Source organism: Coccinella septempunctata, chromosome 7 (genome assembly GCF_907165205.1).
Source record: "Coccinella septempunctata chromosome 7, icCocSept1.1, whole genome shotgun sequence".
NCBI lineage: Eukaryota > Metazoa > Arthropoda > Insecta > Coleoptera > Coccinellidae > Coccinella > Coccinella septempunctata.
The window spans coordinates 1283165-1307554 of NC_058195.1; the positions used below are offsets into that span (position 1 = coordinate 1283165).

At 41.6% G+C, this 24390-nt stretch overlaps 2 protein-coding genes across 14 annotated transcripts in view; one reads left to right on the forward strand and one right to left on the reverse strand.

The window, feature by feature from the left end:
• LOC123317596 (dorsal root ganglia homeobox protein) overlaps nt 1-24390 on the reverse strand; it is a 139356-nt gene that overhangs the window by 91723 nt on the left and 23243 nt on the right. For 9 of the 12 annotated variants that reach the window (XM_044904201.1, XR_006538195.1, XR_006538198.1 and 6 more), the window contains exons 1-2: nt 20440-21176; nt 10223-10396 (exon numbers count right to left, since the gene is read on the reverse strand). The gene's annotated coding sequence lies outside the window, so the exon portion shown is untranslated. Of the gene's footprint in view, nt 1-10222; nt 10397-20439; nt 21177-24390 lie in introns of those variants that run through there. The other 3 variants (XR_006538193.1, XR_006538191.1, XR_006538200.1) reach the window with 3 other exon arrangements.
• LOC123317590 (cGMP-dependent protein kinase, isozyme 2 forms cD4/T1/T3A/T3B) overlaps nt 1-24390 on the forward strand; it is a 66111-nt gene that overhangs the window by 20711 nt on the left and 21010 nt on the right. Inside the window, exons 1-3 of one of the 2 annotated variants that reach the window (XM_044904181.1) lie at nt 11380-11584; nt 19545-20068; nt 22008-22174. In XM_044904181.1, coding sequence (XP_044760116.1) covers nt 19617-20068; nt 22008-22174 — 619 coding nt within the window. In that variant the 5' untranslated portion in view covers nt 11380-11584; nt 19545-19616. Of the gene's footprint in view, nt 1-11379; nt 11585-19544; nt 20069-22007; nt 22175-24390 lie in introns of those variants that run through there. The other variant, XM_044904182.1, reaches the window with a different exon arrangement.

Sequence of the window (24390 nt, forward strand, 5' to 3'; positions counted from 1 at the left end):
CGCAATATCACCGACTACGACGTCCATGAGGCACGTACAAGAAGTCCCAGATGCATCGACGGCATATTTCATTTCTCGACTCGCGACAAAAACCCCGCGTAATAAATATCGGTATCTAACGTCCGTACAGTCAATAAAATACCGTACAGGAAAATATCGGCTAGCTTTGCACACAGATAGGCCCGGTTTTTTGCTGAGGGCGGGGGAGCTTTTTACAAACGACAGGCGATTTGACTTATTCAACGAGAGGTGTGAGAAGCGTCGAGAGATGAGACTCGGTAGCCTTTTTTAAGGGCTTTTGAGAATGTGGAAGTTGTTCTACCGACTGTTTAGTCGCTGAAAAACCATTCAGTTGGTCATGAATGATAAGATTCGTTCAATTAGAAGTTGGAAATGCAAACACTCGTGCTGAAATATGCCAGGATGCTGAGGCCGATTGAAAAATTATGTGTAAGGTAGCTTAATGTGTACAGGATGAGATGAGAAATAAACCAGTGTGAAAGCAGTCACGTGTTACAGCCACGCGATTGCCTCGGCTTAAAATAATGCGATTCACCTGGTTACAGAAAGTCTCGCAAGTGAATAGAAAGAATGCTTGGAGTTTTTCCACCTAATACTCTCCACCTAACTTCAACTCGACTAATATCCACCGCAATACAACGTTTCCATGTTGCAAGGCATCGTCGAGAGAATCCTTCTGATCGGCCACGTCGAAATATTAATAAATAGGCATTGCGCGAGATACAGCGTCGCCTCCTGCAGAACGTCATGATAAATATCCGACCACCGACCACGTAAGGCCTGCCAATTTAATTTTATAACCCTTCGCGATCGGCTTTCTGCCAACATAAATAAATGAAAATCGGAAAATTATGCCCGTTGACTGGCGAAACGGAACCTTCCTCGTAATTAGTTCATTTGAAATTCGCATTCGGCCTGGCACGATGATCTTCTTTGCGGCCGAGGCGTTCTGTATACAGGGACACGTTCGTAGCATAACGAAATCCGGCATTTTAATTGTGGATAAGTGTAGACCTCTCGAAATCAATCAGCCAGAAGATGTGCTTTTTTTATTTTTTAAATAAATTCTGCTACTGAAATCGACAGAAACGACATAATCGCAATTTTTCACGAAAAATTCATCAGATATTCGATCGTGCCCAACAACCAGAGCCAAATCGGAAATATGAACAAAAAATTTCGACGTTTACGGAACGCAAATGTAAACAAATCTACGTCAGTTTGACAGAAGTTAGGTTAGCACCGATGATCACAGACAGGGGTGGGTAATAGCGATTCGATTCGTGGAGCATAGAGTAGTATTTTTGGCCTCAGCATTTATGAAATTTATTCTTTCGTCGACCTAAACAAAAAACGAAATTTTACGTACTAATTTCCGATTATTTTTTGAAAGAAATTACTTTTCGTCTACATACACTTCGTCCGCAAACTCTCTTCGTCACTAGGTTAGGTTTCTTTAGGTTGAGTTAGTTTAGGTTAGGTAGACTATTTTTGAAGGGAAGTACTTTTCGTCCTCATGCACTTTTCGTCCGTAAACTCTCTTTGTCATAAGATTAGGTTAGTTTAGGTTAGGTTTGTTTAGGTTAAGTTAGTTTAGGTTAGGTAGACTATTTTTGAAGGAAGTACTTTTCGTCCGCATGCACTTTTCGTCCGTAAACTCTCTTTGTCATAAGATTAGGTTAGTTTAGGTTAGGTTTGTTTAGGTTAAGTTAGTTTAGGTTAGGTAGACTATTTTTGAAGGGAAGTACTTTTCGTCCGCATGCACTTTTCGTCCGTAAACTCTCTTTGTCATAAGATTAGGTTAGTTTAGGTTAGGTTTGTTTAGGTTAAGTTAGTTTAGGTTAGGTGGACTATTTTTGAAGGGAAGTACTTTTCGTCCGCATGCACTTTTCGTCCGTAAACTCTCTTTATCATAAGATTAGGTTAGTTTAGGTTAGGTTTGTTTAGGTTAAGTTAGTTTAGGTTAGGTGGACTATTTTTGAAGGGAAGTACTTTTCGTCCGCATGCACTTTTCGTCCGTAAACTCTCTTTGTCATAAGATTAGGTTAGTTTAGGTTAGGTTTGTTTAGGTTAAGTTAGTTTAGCTTAGGTAGACTATTTTTGAAGGGAAGTACTTTTCGTCCGCAAACTTTTTTCGTCACTAGGTTAGGTTAAAGGTTAGTTTAGGTTAGGTTAGGTCGACTATTTTTGAAAGCAAGTACTTTACGTCCACATACACTTTTCGTCTGGGTGTTCGTCACTAGGTTACTAGATAGAGGGGCGATTGACTCAATTTTGGGAATACAGAATTTGACGAAAACATAAGTACCCTTGACAATAACAGTCATTTGCTGTTGTTAAATCAATTCTTTACGATATCGGGTAGATTTAACCAGTGTTCATTGTCAGATCACAGAGGCAGGGGTGAGTATTAACGTCAGCGAAAGAGAAAAGAGTTAGTGTTCGAAATGGAGTATCTCCTGGCGAATGTAAACAAATCCACGATCACAGAATAAAGCCACGTCTGACTTTCTTGACAAAAGTGAGTTTGTCACAGATCACAGAGACAGGGGTGGATAGTATCGTAATCGATAGAGAAGTGTCGGTGTCCGAAGTGAAGGATCTCCTGGCCTACAAATTACATTGTTGTGACATCGTGCGCTATATATTCGACTTCAGGATAAATCCATCTTCATCCCTCGAAACGTTTCCAAAGAATCCTTGTATATTTAAGCGAATTCGGACCTTCAAAAACGAAATTCCTCGTCAGATTTAATAACGGTGCGGATCTGGTGCGCGACTGCGAGATTAAGGAGGCCATGGCTCGTTCGCAAATTACGTTTTGAACGTTAATTTCGCAGGTGAAAGGACGCCCGACACAAGTAGAGACACACCCCGATTGGTCATGCTTCCACCAATGGACGGCCGGCCGGCTCACGCGACCAAAGAAGTGTCCAGCCGGCCTTCCATACCCGATTGCCATCGGGTAAAATGCGTCTATTGGCAATGCCACCGATTTTCCCGATCGTCCGCTAGGGAATTACTCAACCTTCCAGGTGTTCTTATCGACGACACGGCTCTATTTAGATTTAATTGACGATATAAGAAGTTGTACGGAGGTGTTGCTCGATATTACCGCTCTATTGGTTACACTACCGTTGGATAAGAACGTGACATATTATTATCACTTTATGGAGTCGATAATTCACGTCGTAATATAGAAACCTAGAAACCATTTGTCAGCTGGGCTCAGTTTTCTCTTGAATTAAGCCAAAAAACATTAATTTGACGAGCATAAATGCATTATAATGGTAACACGATCCGAAAGACTGCATTGGGACGCAGCAGATGGTCGAAAAAGAGGTATCCGATACGTATATTCTAATTTCGGTCGATCGCTCTCCATATTCGACTAATGATCGGTGTTCGGGAATTGTTATTTCATGTCTTATGAATATTCAGCGGCGATACCTTGAGATATCGCATCGCCTTCGGCCTGTGTGTATAGTTTTGATTGGTTTTAATGGGTCCCCGGGCGGACATCGATCTTTGTTTTGACAGGATCCCCGATTGGATTTCGATACGGGCGTTCGGTAGCTCTAGAGTTTTCGTCCTTTGCCGAGCGCGCGTCTTCTTTTCCCCATCATAAATAATCCTAACGAAGATGTCAATTCCGATCGACCAAAAATTCAAATGAGACGAATGAATCCAGAAGGAAAATTATCTGTCTGCGTCTACGACGCGTTTTGTTCTGTGCCATATTGGCCATTTGTACTACCGGTCATTTGAACTACGAGGCATCTCAGCTACAATGCGTTTGAACTACTACGCATTTGAATTCGCTACCGCCGCATTCATCAGACACGGGAAATTAATTTTACTTATCTATGCGACATATAGATTAACGTCAACTGACCGAAAGTGAAGTTGGCGCCGTTCACAGAGCGTCACAGGGTCACAGAGCGAAGAGTACCTGTTGTTTTTGGACTGGTATAAGTTTCTGAATCCCAGGAAGGATTTCTTGGCCAATTCGAATGCGAAATTCTCAGTCGCCGACATCAAGAAAACGCGGGTGGCCGTGAAAAATAGATCAGGGCCGCGCCGATTTCGGCCATTATCTGTTTCTAGCCATCGAAACTCGCAATTACGTTAGTCATTTGTTTCCACGGCCCGTTCTGACACTTCGATCATCTCGCTCTTGATTTATGGCCACGCGAGATTCTAATTTGAGGGGCGAGGCGCGCGACCTTCTGTTTTGTTTTTAATTTATCGTTTTATTATTATTTTTTTCGAACGCGCTATCAAAGCTCGCTTCTTAATCGGCCGAGTTGCGAAATTTTTTTTTAATTAACGGTCTAGTGTAGCGTCAATTCAGCTGTTGGCGTTTTCGTACGATTAAATTACACCTCCGATTAATTTCGACGCTAGAAAATCACGTGAACGTCGATCGAATCTGATCGATACAGGTGAAAAATCCGCCTTCCGCCCGTTTTTCAGATAAAAAACGACCAGTTTAAACGCGACAATCGCCATTAACGGCGTTCATTAGACGGCAAAAAGTCGTCTAGATCCCGCTGATTGCCGGACATCAATCGAGCGTCCCGTTTGTGAAATTTCTCGCGATTAAGACGTTCCTTTTTCTCGGGCGTCGCGTTTAATTTACGTCGAGCTTCATAGATTTTTTCGCCTACGTTCTTTCCTATCCAATTATCGAGATAAAAAGACTGGAATATCGAACTTTTGTGCATTATCACCTGATGATGTTATTACCCCAGCGAAACGTTGGAGTGTGGCTCATGATTTCAGTCATTTGTTCGAACCATCAATTTTTCATGAATTCATTAGAATTCAACATAATTCATTGGTGGAAAACATCGATTCAACCTTACTCAATGGAACAAACAAAATGGATCCATAAGTTGCTCAATGTGCTGAAATTTCGAAGAATCTCCTCAATACTTCAGCTTCACCGATGGAATGTTCGAGTTTAATTCGATTCCCACTGAAAAAACCATTAGCTAATAACAATCGAGATAACCCGACCATAAAACTTACGGTATATCCCATTTCCTCTTTTATGCGACCATTAAATACCCGAAATTTAATCGGATTAATTTGAACGATACCCGTATAGACGCTCGCTCACTTGATGCATTCCTATATCCTATACGTATATCGAAATAAATTATCATTATCGAGTTGCAACGATAAGATCGTGGAGATTGACGACTCGAAATCAAAGCTCGTTCTATTTATTCGAGGTTTAGAAATGAAAATGCCCGATTATAGGCTATAATTATTTCGGAATCATCGATCGATGTGATATCAACAGGAAACCTTCAGCGTATTGAGATTTCGCAGCTCGATTCGAAACTAGTAGGCTAAGAGATCCACCTTTTGGGCCGATTTGCCTCGAAAAACCTTGCTGAAATAAACCTCAAAAGTGCAGAGGCCAAAAACAGTACTCTATGATCCACGAATCGACCCGGTACTACCCACCCCTGTGTGTGATCGATGGTAATCTAACTTTCGTCAATGTGGTCACACTGTGGTCGTAGATTTGTTGTGGGTTTAAGCTAGTATATAAAGGGCGATTCTTCAACTCATACAAATATTTTGACAGTAGATTCTTGAGGTCAAAAGAAGCACCAGTTCGGCCCTGATAAAAAGATATACATAGCCATTTTAAGTTTTCATAATAAGCTGTGCCATCCATGAAAAAATAACCTTCAGAATAACTAGCTGAATCTTTGACACTATACATCTGTGTATCTTTTAAACAGAGTTGTATTCAGCCGAAGTACCCAATTTTTTCAGATTTCACAGATACTTTTCAATTTTTGAACAACAAATTACTCGAAAACTGCTCATAGTTCGAGAAAATATGAAGAATACTTTCATCTTACAAAACGTTCAAATATTCATTAGAAAGCGTCCAGCTTAGTTTCAATAGTCCTTGAATTTTATGTATTTTTATGGTACTTAATGGTCATAATGAGAAAACTGGAAGACGTGAGTGATATCTTGTGTTCGAAAAAGATTCACCAAATAAATGAAAAACTATATTCCGAAACTCATTTCATTCGATAAAACCGTTTGTGAGATAGAACTAAAAATGACATTTTTCTATGGTTTTTCAACAGCTTGTATCTTTTAAACCGAGCCGATTCGAAAAAAATGGTAAAGGAAAAAAGTGTTTCTTCTGACCTCAAGAATCTACTGTTAAAATATTCGTACCAGTCAAAGTCTCACCCTGTATATACCATCCGATCATTTTAATACACCTCAGTTACGGCCCACGCCCTGATCCATGTACAAATTTATCGCGATTCATTCGAACCATTCTATATTCCTCGAAACGCCGTTTTCTGTGTTCCAACCAACAACTAACGACATCGTTACATCGGTCGTTGTTCACGCCCTGCGATATCGCAAACACGCGAACGCTATCGCAAAAACTGAATCGACACAACGTAACGCTCGACCGAAATGGCAATGTAAAAATTCTGCTACATCCACGAACGACGGACGATTCTATGTTCCGACGATGTTCGTAACCGAAGAAAAAAAGCCCGAACGTTATCGTATTAATAACGATAAACGGGAAATAATTGAGGATAATGCGACTTGTCGTATTTTTAGCCAACGCGGAACGACGATAAAAAAAAAAGGAACGGATATGTTCTGGGAATTCGGAATGCGACAATTGTTCGCACGCAATTGAATGAAGCTCGAACGGACGCGTTAAGCGGCCCACAGACGAGCAACTTAGTTGACAACTATGTTGTCAACGAGCTTGTAAACCATACGAGGTTGAAGGAATATCAGCCACCAACCGGCCCACAGACGTTCAACTTGGTTGTCAACACGTCGTGTTGACAACAAAGTTGTCAACTAGGTTGCTCGTCTATAGGCCACTTTACGTTGGTCGTTGGGCTCGGAGAATGGCTTTTTATCGAGCGTCGACACGAGATTTGCCTTTCTTCTTCTTCATGTGAATATATTACAACATGAACAACATTAATCGAATATTTTCTCATTTTATTCGAAGGAGAATGGACAGTTTTCTTTTTTATTGCCAAATTGGACGTTTCTTGTTCAGTCGGGAACAAGAAGAGGGTGCATAAAAGGGACGAAGCTGGGGACGTGGCTGTCTTAGGTCATGTAGCAATGGATACGACCTTCAATACTAGGAAATTGTCCGATGTATCTTGTGTTTCACGCATAACAATCATAGGAATCCTTAAATAACCTTTTCCACATTTTAAAGCCGAAAAAGCGAAGTTTTCGTTGGACCACACTATACAGGGTGGGTCTTCGACTTTAACAGTAGATTCTAGTAACGCACATGTCCGATTATGATTTCATTCAAATGACGCTTTTCCGCGGAAAGAAATCGCGATAATACCGAATGCGGACCCGTTTTCTGCGATAGTACATAAAGTACCATTTCGGCATAAATTAAGGCTGCCGGTGGACGCGCGCTGAATGGTAATACCCTCCTTATCTGCCCGCGAAATGGGTCACCTCATGGGCATTTACAAATTTAATTAAGTAATAAATAAGAGCAATTTATTCCGTCGGTTTATGTTTATTGCTTCGGCGTTCGACGTGCAAGGAGATTTTTGCGAGAATCGAGCGCCTATTATCTCGCTACGCGGCTGTTATTGGCCGAGAATCGCGCGAGGTGAACCGGGCTTCGATGGAGAGGGTGGGGGGAGGTGAGGTGCGGTAGCGTATTTTTGACGTTGACAAGTGCTGGATCTCGATAGCTACGATAAAATAAATCAGACCGTTCTATGTCGTGCTGTATGTTATTCGGCGAATTACATGTTTTTTGTCATATAGTCGATTGTTATAAACGAGTCAAACATTGCAGTTGGCTTCGAATCACGATTGTACTATGACTTTCCGAACTAAATGTCATAGAGAGACATGTCAATGACACAAACTTTTGACGTTAACGAGGAAAAGCTGTCAAAATCTGATTTCCAAAACCAACGAAGAATTGAAAGTTACTAGTATGTTAGGAGATCCACTTTCTCGGGTCCATCAGCCTCAAAAAACCATAATGAAATCAATTTCATGAATACTGAGGCCAAAAACACCACTTTACGATCTATGAGTCGAATCGGCACTACCCACCCCTGTCTGCGATCGGTGATAACCTAACTTTCGTCGAACAGACCAACTGACGTTAACTGTCATCCGCAAGAAACGGCAGGTGGCAGTTTATTCTGTGATCGTGGATTCGTTGACATTCTCAAATCGGCCAGTTAAGGTGAATCCATTGAACTAAAGAAAGTTCAATGGGTGAATCCCCCGGCCAGCTAGTTCAGGTCAATCTCCGTGTCATAGAGTACGATTCACGGTGGAAAAAAAAACGCTAAAAGTCATATGGTCGATTGTTATACAAGGCCTTTATAAACGATTCAACATCGCAGGTAGCTTCGAATCACGATTGTACTATGACGTTCCGAACTGAAAGTCAATGACATCTCTTTGACACAAACCTTTGACGTTAACGAGGAGAAACCTGTCAAAATCTGATTTCCGAAACCAACGAAGAGTTGAAAGTAACTTGTATGCCAGGAGATGCACCTTTACGAATGTATCAGCCTCAAAAAACCATAATGAAATCAATTTCATGAATAATGAGGCCAAAAACACCAGTTTACGATCTATGAGTCGAATCGGCACTACCCACCCCTGTCTGCGATCGGTGATAACCTAGCTTTCGTCGAACAGACCAACTGACGTTAACTGTCATCCGTAAGAGACGTCAGGTGGGAGTTTATTCTGTGATCGTGGATTCGTTGACATTTTCAAATCGGCCAGTTAAGGTGCATCCATTGAACTGAAGAAAGTTCAATGGGTGAATCCCCTGGCCAGCTAGTTCAGGTCAATCTCCGTGTCATAGAGTACGATTCACGGTGGAAAAAAAAACGCTAAAAGTCATATGGTCGATTGTTATACAAGGCCTTTATAAACGATTCAACATCGCAGGTAGCTTCGAATCACGATTGAACTAAAAGTCAATGACATCTCTTTGACACAAACCTTTGACGTTAACGAGGAGAAACCTGTCAAAATCTGATTTCCGAAACCAACGAAGAGTTGAAAGTAACTAGTATGCCAGGAGATCCACCTTCACGGGTCCATCAGCCTCAAAAATCCATAATGAAATGAATTTCATGAATACTGAGGCCAAAAACGCCACTTTACGATCTATGAGTCGAATCGGCACTACCCACCCCTGTCTACTATCGGTGATAACCTCACTTCCGTCGAAAAGACCATAGACATAGAGACATGGACTGTGCCTTCCCTTTATATCTATGCATGAAATACGGTCAAAAAAAGTGACAGAGAGAAAAACACGTCGGGAATGCAGTTGTCTTTTTCTAGAATTCTGATTGGTCTATACTCACCTCTATGTGAACAAAAAAGAGAAAGGTAATGTCCCGACGAGCTTTTCTCTCTTTCTAATAAATAGCCAATTTCATGCTGGCATTGCTCAGTCCATATGTCTCTATGTCTATGGAAAAGACCAACTGACGTTAACTGTCATCCGCAAGAAACGTCAGGTGGAAGTTTATTCTGTGATCATGTCAATTTCCGTGTCACAGAGCACGATTCACGGTGTAAAAAAACGCTGAAATTAACCACCTAACCCCAACGCCCATCGGTAAACGTTACAGACGCCGAAGATCTCCGCTCTACGTGACTTTCGGCCAAAAAGAAGAAGAACCACGAGGCGTGGTACCTATACTCCATCGTCGAATTATGTACCGAGTCGCCTTTTACGCGAAAACTGCTCCTCTCTCGCGACGTCTACCAAATTGGCGCTTGTACCCCATCAATCGAGGCGTCCAAATTGCGGTTTTCGATCATTTTTAAACGAGATCCGCGAAGGTACCTCGTTTCGCACGGATGCCTCTGGGAGGAGTTTTCGGTGTCCGTCATTATCGGGAAACGTCGGGGCAGGCGATCATTACCTTAAGAAGTTATTGACATAATGAAACGCGATTATTATAATGCCTCGGACCACCGGGGCGAGCTTCAAGAAATAATTGATTTTCGGCGCTTTCACACGCATACGAATCGGGCCGGACACTCTTCTGGTCTGTGCTCGAGCGAAAATTTATACCGTGCTCCGCGAATCATAGAATACGAACGCTTTTTGACGTTTAAGTGATTTATCATAGAGTTTTCGACTTACCTTCGATACATCTCTGTGTATGCTTGTATCGTCATTCGTCGTACACAGATCCATAAATCTCGACTGGCAAATTGTGCTTGCTCTTGTTAGTAGATGGGAACTAGTCACAGATTCTCACATACTGGCCAATTCCCGAGCAGGTGGAGGCCATTAATAAGCTCGACGTTAAAAATGCTGAAACAAGACCATTACCAAGATTAATTGGCCGGTTAATCAGCGGCCGTTTTGAAGTAGAACGGCGGGGGTTCACTTATCGACTTATGCCAATTCGGCCGGAAATTTTATGGGTCCAAATTTGTTTATAATTATCGTTTCTCCTAAATTATTCGCCTCCCAATTAATTACCGAAGTTCAGATAAGACGCCAAATTTTATTTCACCCGAAGTCCGCTTCAAATATTCGAGATCTGAAAGTGCCAGACGTCAGATATCTGAAAAAATTCGTTTTACAGACCTGTCCGTCAGAAGTGACACCGTCCGTACAACCTCAACTTAACGATTTAGCATTTAAATGGTAATAACCAAATTCCATATATATAAAACGTTCACCTCTTAGTGCACTGCATACGCTTAACCCATATCGCCTTATAAAAGCGGATTTATGTCGCGTTTTCAGCAATTTTATTTTTCATTCGTCCTCAGGATTTCGATAAACGTGTGAAAATCCATTCGGATAACGCGAAGGTCCCCTCTTAAGGTCGTAGGCGTAAAGACCATAAACGAGATTTCCATTAAGAAGTCGAGTTGGTCACGTAAAACTAAGACAAAATCGCCATATCGGAAAACGCCCAAGGTCATCCATCTGTGCGCCCATTGAAAATTCTGTGATTAAGGTTCATAGAACTCCAGTATACATTTTTCTTTGAATCGCGTCACAGAATCTCCTACTTCATTCCGTCATGCTCCATCTAAACAGAGAGAAGATGCACGTCGCCAAAAACCACAGATGCATTCCTCAATCTCGTTTTCTACCTGGCCGGCGTCCCTTCTCACCTTGCCAGCAGAAAAACTCTGTGACTCACCGTGGATCGGGGCTAATTCCTGCGATGAGCCCGGACCCAGAAAGTTTGGTTAGAAGTTGGATTCCGAGTGTACAGTCTGGCGTTGACTTTTCAGCCGATTCAGTACATATTCAATCATACGTGCACGCGGCGGTTCAGTTAGACGCGAGCAGCCTTCGACGATAGAGTTTTTTAGAACGCGGCGGTGATTTTCGACTCTGTGGTTTCGAGACGGGGGTGCGTTCGGAGTTGTGCCTCTGATCCGAGTGCGTTAGATCATTGTGACACGACGAGGATTTTTTATTTGGCGTTTCGAGGAATTGGTGTGGTTGTTCATCGGTTTCCCATAAGATTTACGCTTGGTGCAGGTTCATTTTATACTCATTTCGTGAAGAAAGCTGATTTTTAAACGATTTCTGAAAATTTGAGTTCTGCGTGAGAAAATGCTGAGTTTTCGTTGTTTCTATGCTGAAGCTGAAGGATTATTCTTCATCATCTCCTCCCAAACAAAAAATTACAATCTAATCGTTTTCTGGAAGAATGGGAATAGAGATATTGATTTATATCATGTAAATTTCTGAAAAAAAAATGGAAACCATCGTTCCCCATAAATCAAGGCGTTATTTTCTGTATATTCCATGTTATAACACAGAAGAATTACAGGAATTTCCATATTTTGACAAAAAAATCATCGAATAATGTAACAGAATTGAATTTGAAGCATTTTTTTCATGATTTCTTCTGTGTTTGGAGCAAATTTTATTTACTCTTCGGTTACAAAGAAGAAACCACAAGTTTCAAATAATACATTTTGATTCCATCTACCAGCCTGCTATCATCAGGACACGTGGATCGACATCAGACACTGCCGACACTCGATGTCCTTATCGAATATCAATAAAACCGTAAATATCTTGAAATCATCCTCGATTCCCCGATAAGCTCGGGGGCCTATAGAAGCACGGAGTTTCTATGATCGCGTGATCGACTGCACCATCGATAATTATCGCTGTAACTCTCTGGTTCGCTTCGCGGAATTGGACGTAATGGCCTGCTTAATTAAAAAGAATGTAAACCGTGAAACACATGTTGTTCGCTCGGTTTTCCTACAACCATTCTGACCTTCCCGCATTTTTTTTCTGGGAATCTAATGGTAACGTCCGATAATTTCGAAGTTAATGATATGGCGTAATGCGAATTCTGTGGTGTTACCTCTAGGTCGTTAAATTGAACGGTGTGGGGCGTTGAGAAGAACACAAACCTGAAACGGTCTATGTTTACGTCAGATCCATAGGCAGATGATGTTCGGAATTTGTGAATACCAAGAATAGCTCGGTGAATGAAAATATTTACTAAAACGAAGAAGAAGCTTCTGTTTCCATATACGCAAGGATTAATTCTCAATACGTTTACGTAAGATCGACTTATCTTCTGCAACTGTACTCCATAACAAGGAGCATAGCAATAAATCGTATCATTTTTATAGCCTTCCGAAATTTCATTACTCATTCTATGGTCTCTTATCGAAAAGCCTTATCTGTCACTGGAACGTCAAACGCGAAATGCCAACCTCTCATCGTTAAAACTCCCCACTTGTTCTTACCCGTAATGACCTGTAATTACCGTAGAATAATTTACTTGTTATTCGATTATATCGAACGTTGTTGTATCGTCGAATGAATTATTTCTCATACCTGCGGCTATTTTACCGGGTAGCCATTAGGCGAAACATTTGATAATGAAGGTTTTTCTCGAGTTAAACCTGACACAACATTCTCGAACATGACGTTCGAGGTATTCCACGATAGCCTGTCAGGTACGTCAAATCGGAATTCAGATTGAAGCGATATTTACCCCTTCCTTGATAGATTGCTAAGTACCTACGACATTCCAATCAATCGTTTAATATCGAAATTTCGAATCAGTGCAGATATCTGAGCATCTTAAACATTTGTGAGGAAGATCTCCCGATTCGATATAATTCGATTTAATGAATAATCAAAGTGTTCCAAATATATCTTCGTTGTTTACTCGAGATAAACTGATAATATCGAGCATTCCGATAGAAACGAACACTTTTAACCGACAGCGGGTTGGAAGATAGCAGACCAACAATTGGATCCGTTGGAGATGAAGTAATTGAATAGGATACAATGCCGGCTATAATGATGCCGATTGTTGTACGTTACGTGATGACTGCAGCAGGTCGCTAAAACTTATTAGGAGTACAAATGAGCTTTCACTCTCTTTCACTAGCCTTTATTTTTCGTCTTTCAAACAGAAACCCCTCAATTCTGAAGTTACTCAAGAACCGATCTAATTTTTTTTATGATGTTCAGTACCCTCCATGTGCCACCGTCAAGAACTAGTGATAACAGACGGAGAAATTTTTTCTCGATGATAATTGAGTCACCAGCATCGTGTCTCCCCAACGAAACTACCTGCCAATAAGCGGTGCCAAGATAAAAATGATTAATGTCTCGGCGTAAAAATCATCATCGCGTTCATTAATCCGCAACGCTCAGAACGAAAACAAAAAAGTACGATCGTCGAACAGGCGGGAAAAATTCCGATTAGCCGCTTCGACGAGATCGAAAATCCGGCCCGAAGGACCAAAACGTTCGGCGTTCTAAATTACGTCCGTTAACGGGGGCCGACACGGCGATTTGGATCGCGATTCGGACGTAAACGGTCCGATTGATCGGATTCGGGGTTCGATTAACCGCGCCGCGGGATGGAGTGACTCGGGATTTCGGGCTGTTAAGTATAACGTCACGTCGCATCTTATGAGTGACGTGCCGACGAGCCCCGTAAAGAAGCAGCGGGCGTCTCGTTGGCGACACGACGGGAGCCAACCCGTTTCGGCTTGCATATTACTTCGATTTTCGGTGAAAGACTTATATACCTCATATTCCACAGAACCACGAAAAAAGTCATAACGGTGCTCTTAACACTCTAAATCCTGGGGACATATAGGAAAAGACCAAAAAAGGCCCAAGAAAATAAAGATTTTTGACCTTCGCCAAACGTAAAAGTAAACAAATCCACGATCACAGAATAAAATGCAAGTTAACGTCAGATTGACAAGAGACGTTAGAAACGATCACAGACAGGGGTGGACACTACCGATTCGATTCATAGAAGAGAGAAGAGTAGTGTTTTTGGCCTCGGTTTTTATCTAATTCGTCCCATTAGGGTTTTTCGCGGCAGAACGTTGCATCTCCTGGCTTAGGTGACAGCCGCTATCCAAAATAAAACTTCCAATTGTGAAACCCTCTCGAAAAATCGACGTGTTTAGGTCATCGGAATCGCAAAACGGCCACCAGAAATATTTATCAAGCGGATTATTACCAGATGTTTGTCACCTTCGGATTACACGGAAGTGTGGGTGTGTGGCGAGGCCTCTGATGCGTGTTCAACAACCGTGTCCCTGGGAAACGATCGTCGCTTCTGAAACGCGCGTGGGTCTCTAAAAACGAATATTCTGCCGTTGGCTGCAAACCGCGAGATAAATCGACGTCGTTGCCCGTCGAGTAATTGAGAAATCAACGCCTCGATCGATTTAGCACCTTCGCGCTTCGGCATGGAGGGACCAAGGTTGAGTTTACCGGTAGAAGAAGAAGATCTAACTGTCAAACAGGTGTCATATTTATCTTCTATGACTTATGACAGTTCTCGCGCCGTCCATAGAACCAGGGATAAGCTTGCGCTGTTTCAACGTAACGTATAGATGATGACGACGTTTACAGTATGGTCGCAACTCAAGCCCAAATTAACATAGCCTAATTGCCAACTGATTTTGATCACCACCAGGCATTTCGATGATTCCATCGACTTCCTGTTCCCAATCAAAACGCTATACACCATCAATCTTCCGTTTTTCACGGCTTTTATGCAAATATCCCAGTCGCCTCGCTTATCGAATGTCACATCAGATTGTCAATGACGATCATAGACAACTCAATTAAGCTTATTCTCTAAATCGCTGGAATTTATGGATCCCTTGGATTTGAAAATGACATTCGTATAAAATATTTGGCAGAAAACCTCGGTCATCTCATCTTCCGTCCCTGTTGCCTGAATTACAACCTCCTTTTCTAAAAAAACGGTGTTTTTGATGACTCGTGACTAGACAGATTCTGGACTCATCATTCTCTAGAAACTCCAAACCATCCAAAACAGTATCACCTGATTCAGAATAGTATTTCGGACCGTAAATTGGGTTTCCCCTTTGTGCAATACATTTCATCGTATATAACTGCTAAATTTACGATTCACTCATCCGATCCTTTTCGAAGAAATGATTTATTCGACGCTAAAACCTAAGGTTCCTCTCCCATGCAGCACCTACACAATTACCGACTCCCACACGATCACAGAAACAATCGCGCTCTATGATTAATATCGTACTCTACCTAACCCACAATCCTGCCAACAATCACCTCAGCCGCCTTTGAAGTGCTACTCAAACTTGGCAACGTTCGCCTTCGATTTTATCCCATCTGGCTCGACGAAATCCGTTTTTCCCAGAATAGGAGGCCAACCATCAATCAACATCAACAGTCGGAATATCCACAGACGATTCGTCTTCTTCTTTCTCTGACCTCGGCTCGGTCGGCCGCACCAGCGATAAAAAACGTGTCCGTCATCTTTTTAGCGCCTAATTTTGCGCGTTGAGTGACACTTTAATCGAAACTTGTTCCTCGCCTGATTGTTTCTCGAAGACATTTTCTTGTTATTAATTATTCCTTTCGTGTTGAACAAGTCCTCGGATCACTTTCGTGACGGGGCCAATCTGTGCGTCATCAACATAACCCCCAAATATATGTTGGACCACAGATTAATCCGTCTAAGGCTGTGTTCCGATATGAATGCGTCCCTATTAGCATTAAATTGATGATACGAACTGTTACAGTTATGCATTTTATAATTATCCTTGTTAAAACACCGATTAGCTTCTCGAGCATTAAAGTTCACTATACAAAGTCTTTATCGTCTTTTTATAACTTTTATCGCGGGTCCAACCGCGGATTATCGGCTCGAAGAACGTGACCGAAGGATTCGAAACACGTGGGGAAGTACAACTTTGATCGCGTTACAACCCGAGAGCGTGATTTTATAGACCGACATAAAATCGACGAATATCGATACGATTTACGTCCTCGTACACCACCGGCGGTCGTAATTCCCGCGATGGTATCGCGGGATCGCGTCTCGGTTTATCCTTGACGCGTCTCTGGAACGCACCACCTCAACCACCGTTCCGAAAATCGATAAAACGGATGAAGGATCGCCTGTACGCACGAAAGTGACGTGTCGATTGATGGCTAACCTCGATCCGATCTGACGTTGTCACGATACGAGGCTTGAGTTATTGAGAAGTGTCGTTCAGGACGGCGATTTTCATCTAGGACGGCCAGGAGATCCACCTTTACGGACCGATTCGCATAAAAAGAAACAATAAAATGAATTTCGCAAATACCGAGGCCAAAAACTGTATTCTTAGAATCCAATAGATGCAAAACACCCTGTTCTGTGATCGGATCCATCAAACTGACGTTAACCTATATCTCAATCTGTCATCGATTGACACAGATCTCTCTCATGTTGATAATGTGAAGTTTCTATTTGTCCCATAGAATATTATGTCCGTTCAATATAAATGTCAAACAGTAAGCCCATAGATTCGCCTTTCGTGGCTATCTTCATTATGCGAATTATGCTCATTTAATTGATGAAAAACCAATTGAACTCCTCAATTATATCAATTTCAATTCGAAGACGTATAAATATAATGATCATTACTCTCATTCGTTTGAGGACATTTCATTGGCATAAAAACCTCGTAACTTTCGATGTTGCTCGAGCGATTTGCTATTCGTTATGGCTGAAAAAATAGAATGGAAAAACGAGCACGTTACATAAGAAAATAAGGAATAATGTATCATTATTGTGATACAAGTTCGCGAAGGTACCAATTTAGATAATATCTCTATAATGTATTCAGCATGCGAAAATGAGCGAGTCTTAGAATTCTTCGAAGGTCTTATTGAGCCTCGAGTAGGTCTCAGCGATCAGCGTTTAGAAAATCCCCATTTGCGTTAACAACTGGTACCCTGGAATCTATGTGGCGTTTTGGTCCGTTATTTCCAAAAATGGGAACCACAGTTCGGGTTTTGAGAGATCCAGAATCTCCATGAACAACCTCAATTAACGCATATCGTTAATCAATATCATTGTTCGCTCGACCCATTCTGAAATAACGTAAACAACTCATTGTCTCTAGGCATTCTTGGCCAATCTACATAATCCAATCATCGTCGTGGCATTGTAACCCAGAAAAAATTCCACGATAATACTTTTTCCAACGTTCTTAGAATTATTAACTAATACTTTATGTGGTTCTGTCCATTAAATTAAATGCCTTCCCAAACGCACACTGAACCACCACCGAAAAGAGTTGTTGGCGTCATGAAATGTTACATGTGACCCCGTTCACGCCCATCAGACGAAACCTGGACTCATCAGTAAACAGGCACCCGTCTATGGTTGTTCCAGTTTTCATGTTTGTGTACCCAACGATATTTCACACTCCGCTGCTCCCTACTCATTGGCCTATGCGAATCTTCTCGCCATCAAATTGAAGTTATGCAACCTATTCCAGATACTTTGACCAGTAGCTTCATTATCCCATCTTGTGCGACGGTTGCAGCTCTTGCTCTCATGAGTATATGCCTTCTACTAGTATGCTACTCCCAACATAATTCCGATTTTTCCACAGCCACTCAAACGCGTCGTCGACGATGACGTCAGCCCTCGCTAATCGCGGAATAATTAATAGAGAATAAAGTGCGGAATTCGAAATGAGCCAGCGAGAACGAACGAGATGTTGATGAAGCGCGGAAAAACGGATCGATCAAGTTGATGGACGGCGACACAGTCGTTTACATAAATTGCTTGTCGTTTCGTTACGTTATTAATTCACACCGGACAACGTGATCGTCTTACGGTCAATATCTCTGGAAGCTGGAAGCGTTCGATGTAGAGTTGATAAATTTATACTACATATTGACCAGGGATCGCGTCACAACGCCGTGTGTCATTGGTTATGACAGCTGAAGGAATCCTCACAGGATTTCTGTGAACCAATGACACTGCTTTCCAATTCTGTGGCCATGCGTTATCTGTGACGCAGTTCACAGAACCATTATGAAATATTTGAGAATCCATAAAAGTCCAAATTGATTTCAAGCCTCTATCAATCACGAAATATTGAAAAAGTTGAAAGAAAACACTCTCTGAACAAGATGTCAGGAAGAAATTATCCAATTCTATGACCATGTGTCATTGGTTATGACAGCTGAAGGAATCCTCAAAGGATTTCTGTGAACCAATGACACTGCTTTCCAATTCTGTGGCCATGCGTTATCTGTGACGCAGTTCACAGAACCATTATGAAATATTTGAGAATCCATTAAAGTCCAAATTGATTTCAAGCCTCAATCAATCACGAAATATTGAAAAAGTTGAAAGAAAACACTCTCTGAACAAGATGTCAGGAAGAAATTATCCAATTCTATGACCATGTGTCATTGGTTATGACAGCTGAAGGAATCCTCAAAGGATTTCTGTGAACCAATGACACTGCTTTCCAATTCTGTGGCCATGCGTTATCTGTGACGCAGTTCACAGAACCATTATGAAATATTTGAGAATCCATAAAAGTCCAAATTGATTTCAAGCCTCAATCAATCACGAAATATTGAAAAAGTTGAAAGAAAACACTCTCTGAACAAGATGTCAGGAAGAAATTATCCAATTCTATGACCATGTGTCATTGGTTATGACAGCTGAAGGAATCCTCAAAGGATTTCTGTGAACCAATGACACTGCTTTCCAATTCTGTGGCCATGCGTTATCTGTGACGCAGTTCACAGAACCATTATGAAATATTTGAGAATCCATAAAAGTCCAAATTGATTTCAAGCCTCAATCAATCACGAAATATTGAAAAAGTTGAAAGAAAACACTCTCTGAACAAGATGTCAGGAAGAAATTATCCAATTCTATGACCATGTGTCATCGGTTATGACAGCTGAAGGAATCCTCGCAGGATTTCTGTGAACCAATGACAGTGCTTTCCAATTCTGTGACCATGCGTTATCTGTGACGCTGATTACGACAGTTCACAGAACTTCCGACCAAAAAGATAAATTCGTGATCCGAAAAAAACGAAAACTCAGCATAAAAACAAGCAAACTCCTCTTCTTACGTCATAACCACCCTCGAAACGCCAAATAACACCCTATCATCCACCTCCAGCTCCCTCAAGAATGCTGAAGACCACGCGTACCCCCACAAATCGCTAATGCCAAGTGCTCAGTACTTACATCTATGAGTTGTTACGCCTTCCTGAACAAAATCCTCCCGAAGAAGACCAGGGAGACGCAGAACACAACATCCGCGATGCCGATCAGCGAAGGCGACGCAGTCCAGGCCCTCAAGCTCCTCCTCGAGGAGAAGAAGAAGGAGCTGAAGACCAAGGACGAAGCGATCGCCACGCTCGAGAAGAAGCTCGACGAGAAGGACAACCTGATACGTCATCTCCAGAACGAGATCGACAAGTTCAGGCAGGTGGTGAGGCCGCTCACGCAGAGGATCATCACCAACCAGATATCGCTGGGCGACGAGCTCTGGATGAGGGATCATGCCCACGCGCCCGGCGTGGAGAACACCAGGGTGCAGGTGCAGAACGAGCCCAGGATGAAGAGGCAGGCCATCAGCGCCGAGCCCTTGAGCCTCAAGAGCGGGGAGTGGCAGATAAGGAAGGTCCCCAAGAGTAACGCGTGAGTATCGTGGTTTCCCAAAACACAATAAGTTGAACGTGAGAAGGTTATAAGATGTTTGATCAACAGGTATATCATGAGTTGATAGTTATAAAAAAACATCAATTGAAAATTTTCCCCTCACAATCAGTAGAGAACCTCAATCAATCATGAAATTAATATTTCGAACGAAAACGAATTATTCATGCCGTTATACTTCCGACACCCCTGTCACTGTCGGTTTACGTCGAAATTATGAAGATTTATGTGATTGGAACGAATAAAAATCGATGAAATATTCAAACAATTTCATTCCCCATAATCCCAACACCTTTTCACCAAGTACCATTACAAATATCGAATTTAATTATTCAAATCATATCCACACTCACCCTTAAACCATTTTCCATTATCTATCCAGTAATTATTACCTCCAACGAGTGAAAATGAGTCAATTTCCATTTCCATAAAGCAACTGGACCTGCAAAAATGAATTGTTCGTAATATTCGTGACAGTTCCCATTATGTTAAATCGGCCATATTGGCAATCACAGAATCGGACGTTTTCCGTGATCCAAATGATGGCTCGTCCACGGTATATAAATCGTATTCCGACGGATGGAAACATGTCGAATAGATTAGATAAATCATTCTTGAATTCCTCGGATAGAATGATCCCACAGATATCTGATGAAGTGTCAGGGACCGTTTCAGATCTGACAAATTAATTCCTCCAGTAACAGTGACCGATTAAAGAATTAGCCTTTATTAGTCGATCATCAAATAAATCTGTTTTATTCGAATGGGAGATATTAATACGTACGGGCGGCAACTCGAAACCAGATATCTGTGGCCATTGCGAGGCGATCTCTGATCGCGAAACGAGACTCGTTAATTTCGAGAACAAATCCAGGTGGCGTTTCGGCTTCTCCAATTAAGATGCCGTGATGAATGGATCTAGGCGGCTTGGATGCGTTCGGAAAGACGAAACCCGCATCCACGGAGGAAAAATGCGGACGCGCTGTGAAAAATTGCACCGTGTTTTTCGACAGGTACCGTTTGCCATAGAGAGGGCGGGAATTTCGAAAATGCGACAGCTGAATGCCGCTACAAGCTGGGAAAATGTTCGATTTCAGGGCAGGAAATGATTGTATATGTCAAGATAGCTCTGTTTCGTTGTGTTTCAGTCAGCAAATGTATATTTTTTCTTTCAACTCTTTTTAAACAGGTGAGCCTGTGTCTCACGATGACAGTTTGTCAATAACGGTTTATGAACTTGTTCAGATGAGCAGTTCATCCCGATATACAGGGTGTAAATTAAGAGCTCCGAAAAAGTTTGAGGAGTGATTACAAAGCTTCATTTACACAATGTATCAGGAATTAATTATCGTAGTTCACTTGGTCCTTTAAATTGAGAAATTTCGAAGAAAATCGACAGAATAACTAGGAATAAAACTCGTCTATTCACCATTTACAAATTTTAATTATTTGTTTAGCCATTCCAAGTGACAAACAAAGGAAAACCAACACAATGTTCCAACTATTTGTTGATAAGGAACGAACAAAGGTAGAAATACGATAAGAGTATAAAGACCGAAAATATGAAAAGGTTATGAATCATCTTCTATAAACAATAATTGCCTCCTTCGTGAAATAATGTCCAGAAATCGGACAATAAAACATTCTCAGAGTGAATATCAGGCGAAGTGTTCGAAAATAAAGATGCCAACATGAGTGAGAAAAAAAACATCGATTTCTTCTCAATCCCCAGAAATTTTCGAAAGAAGATATTTCGTTTATCGAAGACTCCATTGAAATCGGCGTATCTGACAGATGTACTGGTACCGTTTCGACTGGCTCGCAAAATATTGTTCACTTCGAAAGTCCCGTGTTGTAAAAAGTTACGAATCGATACGCCCGTATGAGAAAATCATCGCTGAATCGTGTGGTATTGTTTCAGATCGAAGGACCTCATCAGAGAAGCAATTCTCGACAATGATTTCATGAAGAACCTTGAGATGACGCAAATTAAGGAAATCGTCGATTGCATGTATCCAGAGGCCTACAAGGCTGGTAGCATCATTATCACCGAAGGAGATGTAGGCAGCATCGTTTATGTACTCGAAGGTGAGTGAACATTCGATCTTCATTATGTTTCTCCTTGCGTTAATCCTTCGGTTGCCCCCATCGGTGCCGTGGCGCCATCTTCCGTTTCATACTCTTTCCAAAGCTCCGCTGACATGAGCGCCACCTATGATTCGCGAAATCATTCTGGACGGAGGTAGAAATCTGTAATTTCAGTTTTCTACCGATAACCAATCATACAGCGTATTGTAATGTTGGTAGTATACGTCATTTTTGGTACTCAAGAGTTTACTGACCTTCAATCAACAAATTCATTAGCCAGTTCGACGTGTTTGTGTTCGTAAAAGTTTGCTTATCGATTCTTGTCGTATTTTTATGCGACTGTATGAAGAAATTCATAAATGTGGAAAACTGTCTAATTATTCTGAATAAATGAACTCGTTCAGTGGCTATTTCATAAGTTCAATTGATCAATTGATGTACTTCATTATCGTGTCTCCTATCTATCAAGGTGGTCGGGAACTCTACACTCCCTAGCACAATCGAATCACGACAATTGCATAACAATCGTAATTTCTCAGTAATAAATATTTTTGACTTGCATTACCATACAAAAAACGTAACATAACTAGTATTACATCTAGTTACTCGTTCGCTTACATAAGAACCGCAGTAGTTCGTTGTGAAAACAAGAAATTCATCTAATTTTCAATTCATTTCTCTTTGTGCCAGTCCTTGGCCTTTCCTTTATGCATAATTCTGAAATTTATATTCGTACTGAAATACGGGGAACAAATTCGCATTATTTTCATACCGTGATCGTGTTATTTATTTGGGCACCCCTAGTTTATCGCTCGAACCATAGAGTTTCATCGAAAATACTTAGAAATTTCGTTTTATTAGGTGAATAAATGATTTTCAGCTCATGTAATCGAAACTGTCGGTCCAACTCCTGCTCTTCTTTCCCCGACGTTTCGAATCCTTCTCGACGGAATCATCAGAGTCCATGGAATGGAAGCTGGAACCTGTCGAAGAGCCTGATTTTTTTCTCTTGTATGCTTTCAGATGGTGAACGTGTTTTTTAGATGCGTTTTCTTCGGTTTTCACCGTATTTTGATGGGAGGGACTGTTGGGTACCTTGGACGTGCCTTCGATCGATTCTTCCTGATTCTGATGTTCGGCTCGTTTGTCTTCCGTCTTGTCCGGTTGCTCTTTGTCGGTGTGGTAGTCCGTTTTGTTGCCTAATTCTTCGGTGCTATCCTTCTTTATCGAATCCGGCTTTTTGATGACAGTTATCATGGAAAAACTACCTTCGCCTATGTCGGATTCGGAAAATCTTCGTTTCTTCGATCTTTTCTTCGTCGTCGTGGTCTTGGCCTTGTCCGCTAGGAGATAATAGGGCGTCTTCTCCTGATAACTCATATCTTTCCATTGGTCCCCGGCCCTCTTAGCGAACTTGTGCAGTTTCGCGTTGCCCTTCACCCTACATTTCGACAGGAAGAAATTGAGGAAAGGATTGGAGGTTATAGCGGCTTCCAAGGTCCTCTTGAGGGACGCCGCGGAGCTTTTTCGTCTACGTTTGGGCTCGGTCGCTCGTTTTTTCGCCATGTTTGCCCACGGGAATTTTTAGAGTATGGCGGTCCTCATGAAAATTCACAATTCAGGCGAGTAAAACGGAAAATATGATTTGGTGATGTATCGCTAACGTTTAATTTGTCACTCTCTGTCTTTTTTGACGTCTTGGAAGAATACATTTGACATTCTATGCTCCATATGCGAACTTTTCTTCTTTCTTTTACGTCAATCAATTGACACTCATATTCCTGTAAGATTCTATGGAGAATATTCCTCTTCGAGTCAATTTTTGACGGAATCAGTTGACGTTTGAACCTTGAAATGTGTATGAAATTCTCGTTTCTCATATTTCTATGGAAAAATGTGAAGAAGTACTGTCATTTCTGTCTGTCAGCTTCTTGTCTTCAAGGTCGACCATAGAATATGACCTTATCCGGCCAGAAATACACCGAGAAACGGTTTTTTTCTTCTTTTTCGTAGATAAATCACAACAACTAATGAAATCTTCGACTCAACCCGACCCCCATTATTTATACCCCGTGGACCCGACGATTTCGTTGCTCCCTGCGGGTCGACGGGGCCCATTATCGAACGGGCTACCGTAATGAACAAAAAGAAGAAAAACCGTATTGAATTACATACGTCGCGGGAATAATTTGGCGTCGGAACCAGTTTGATACGGC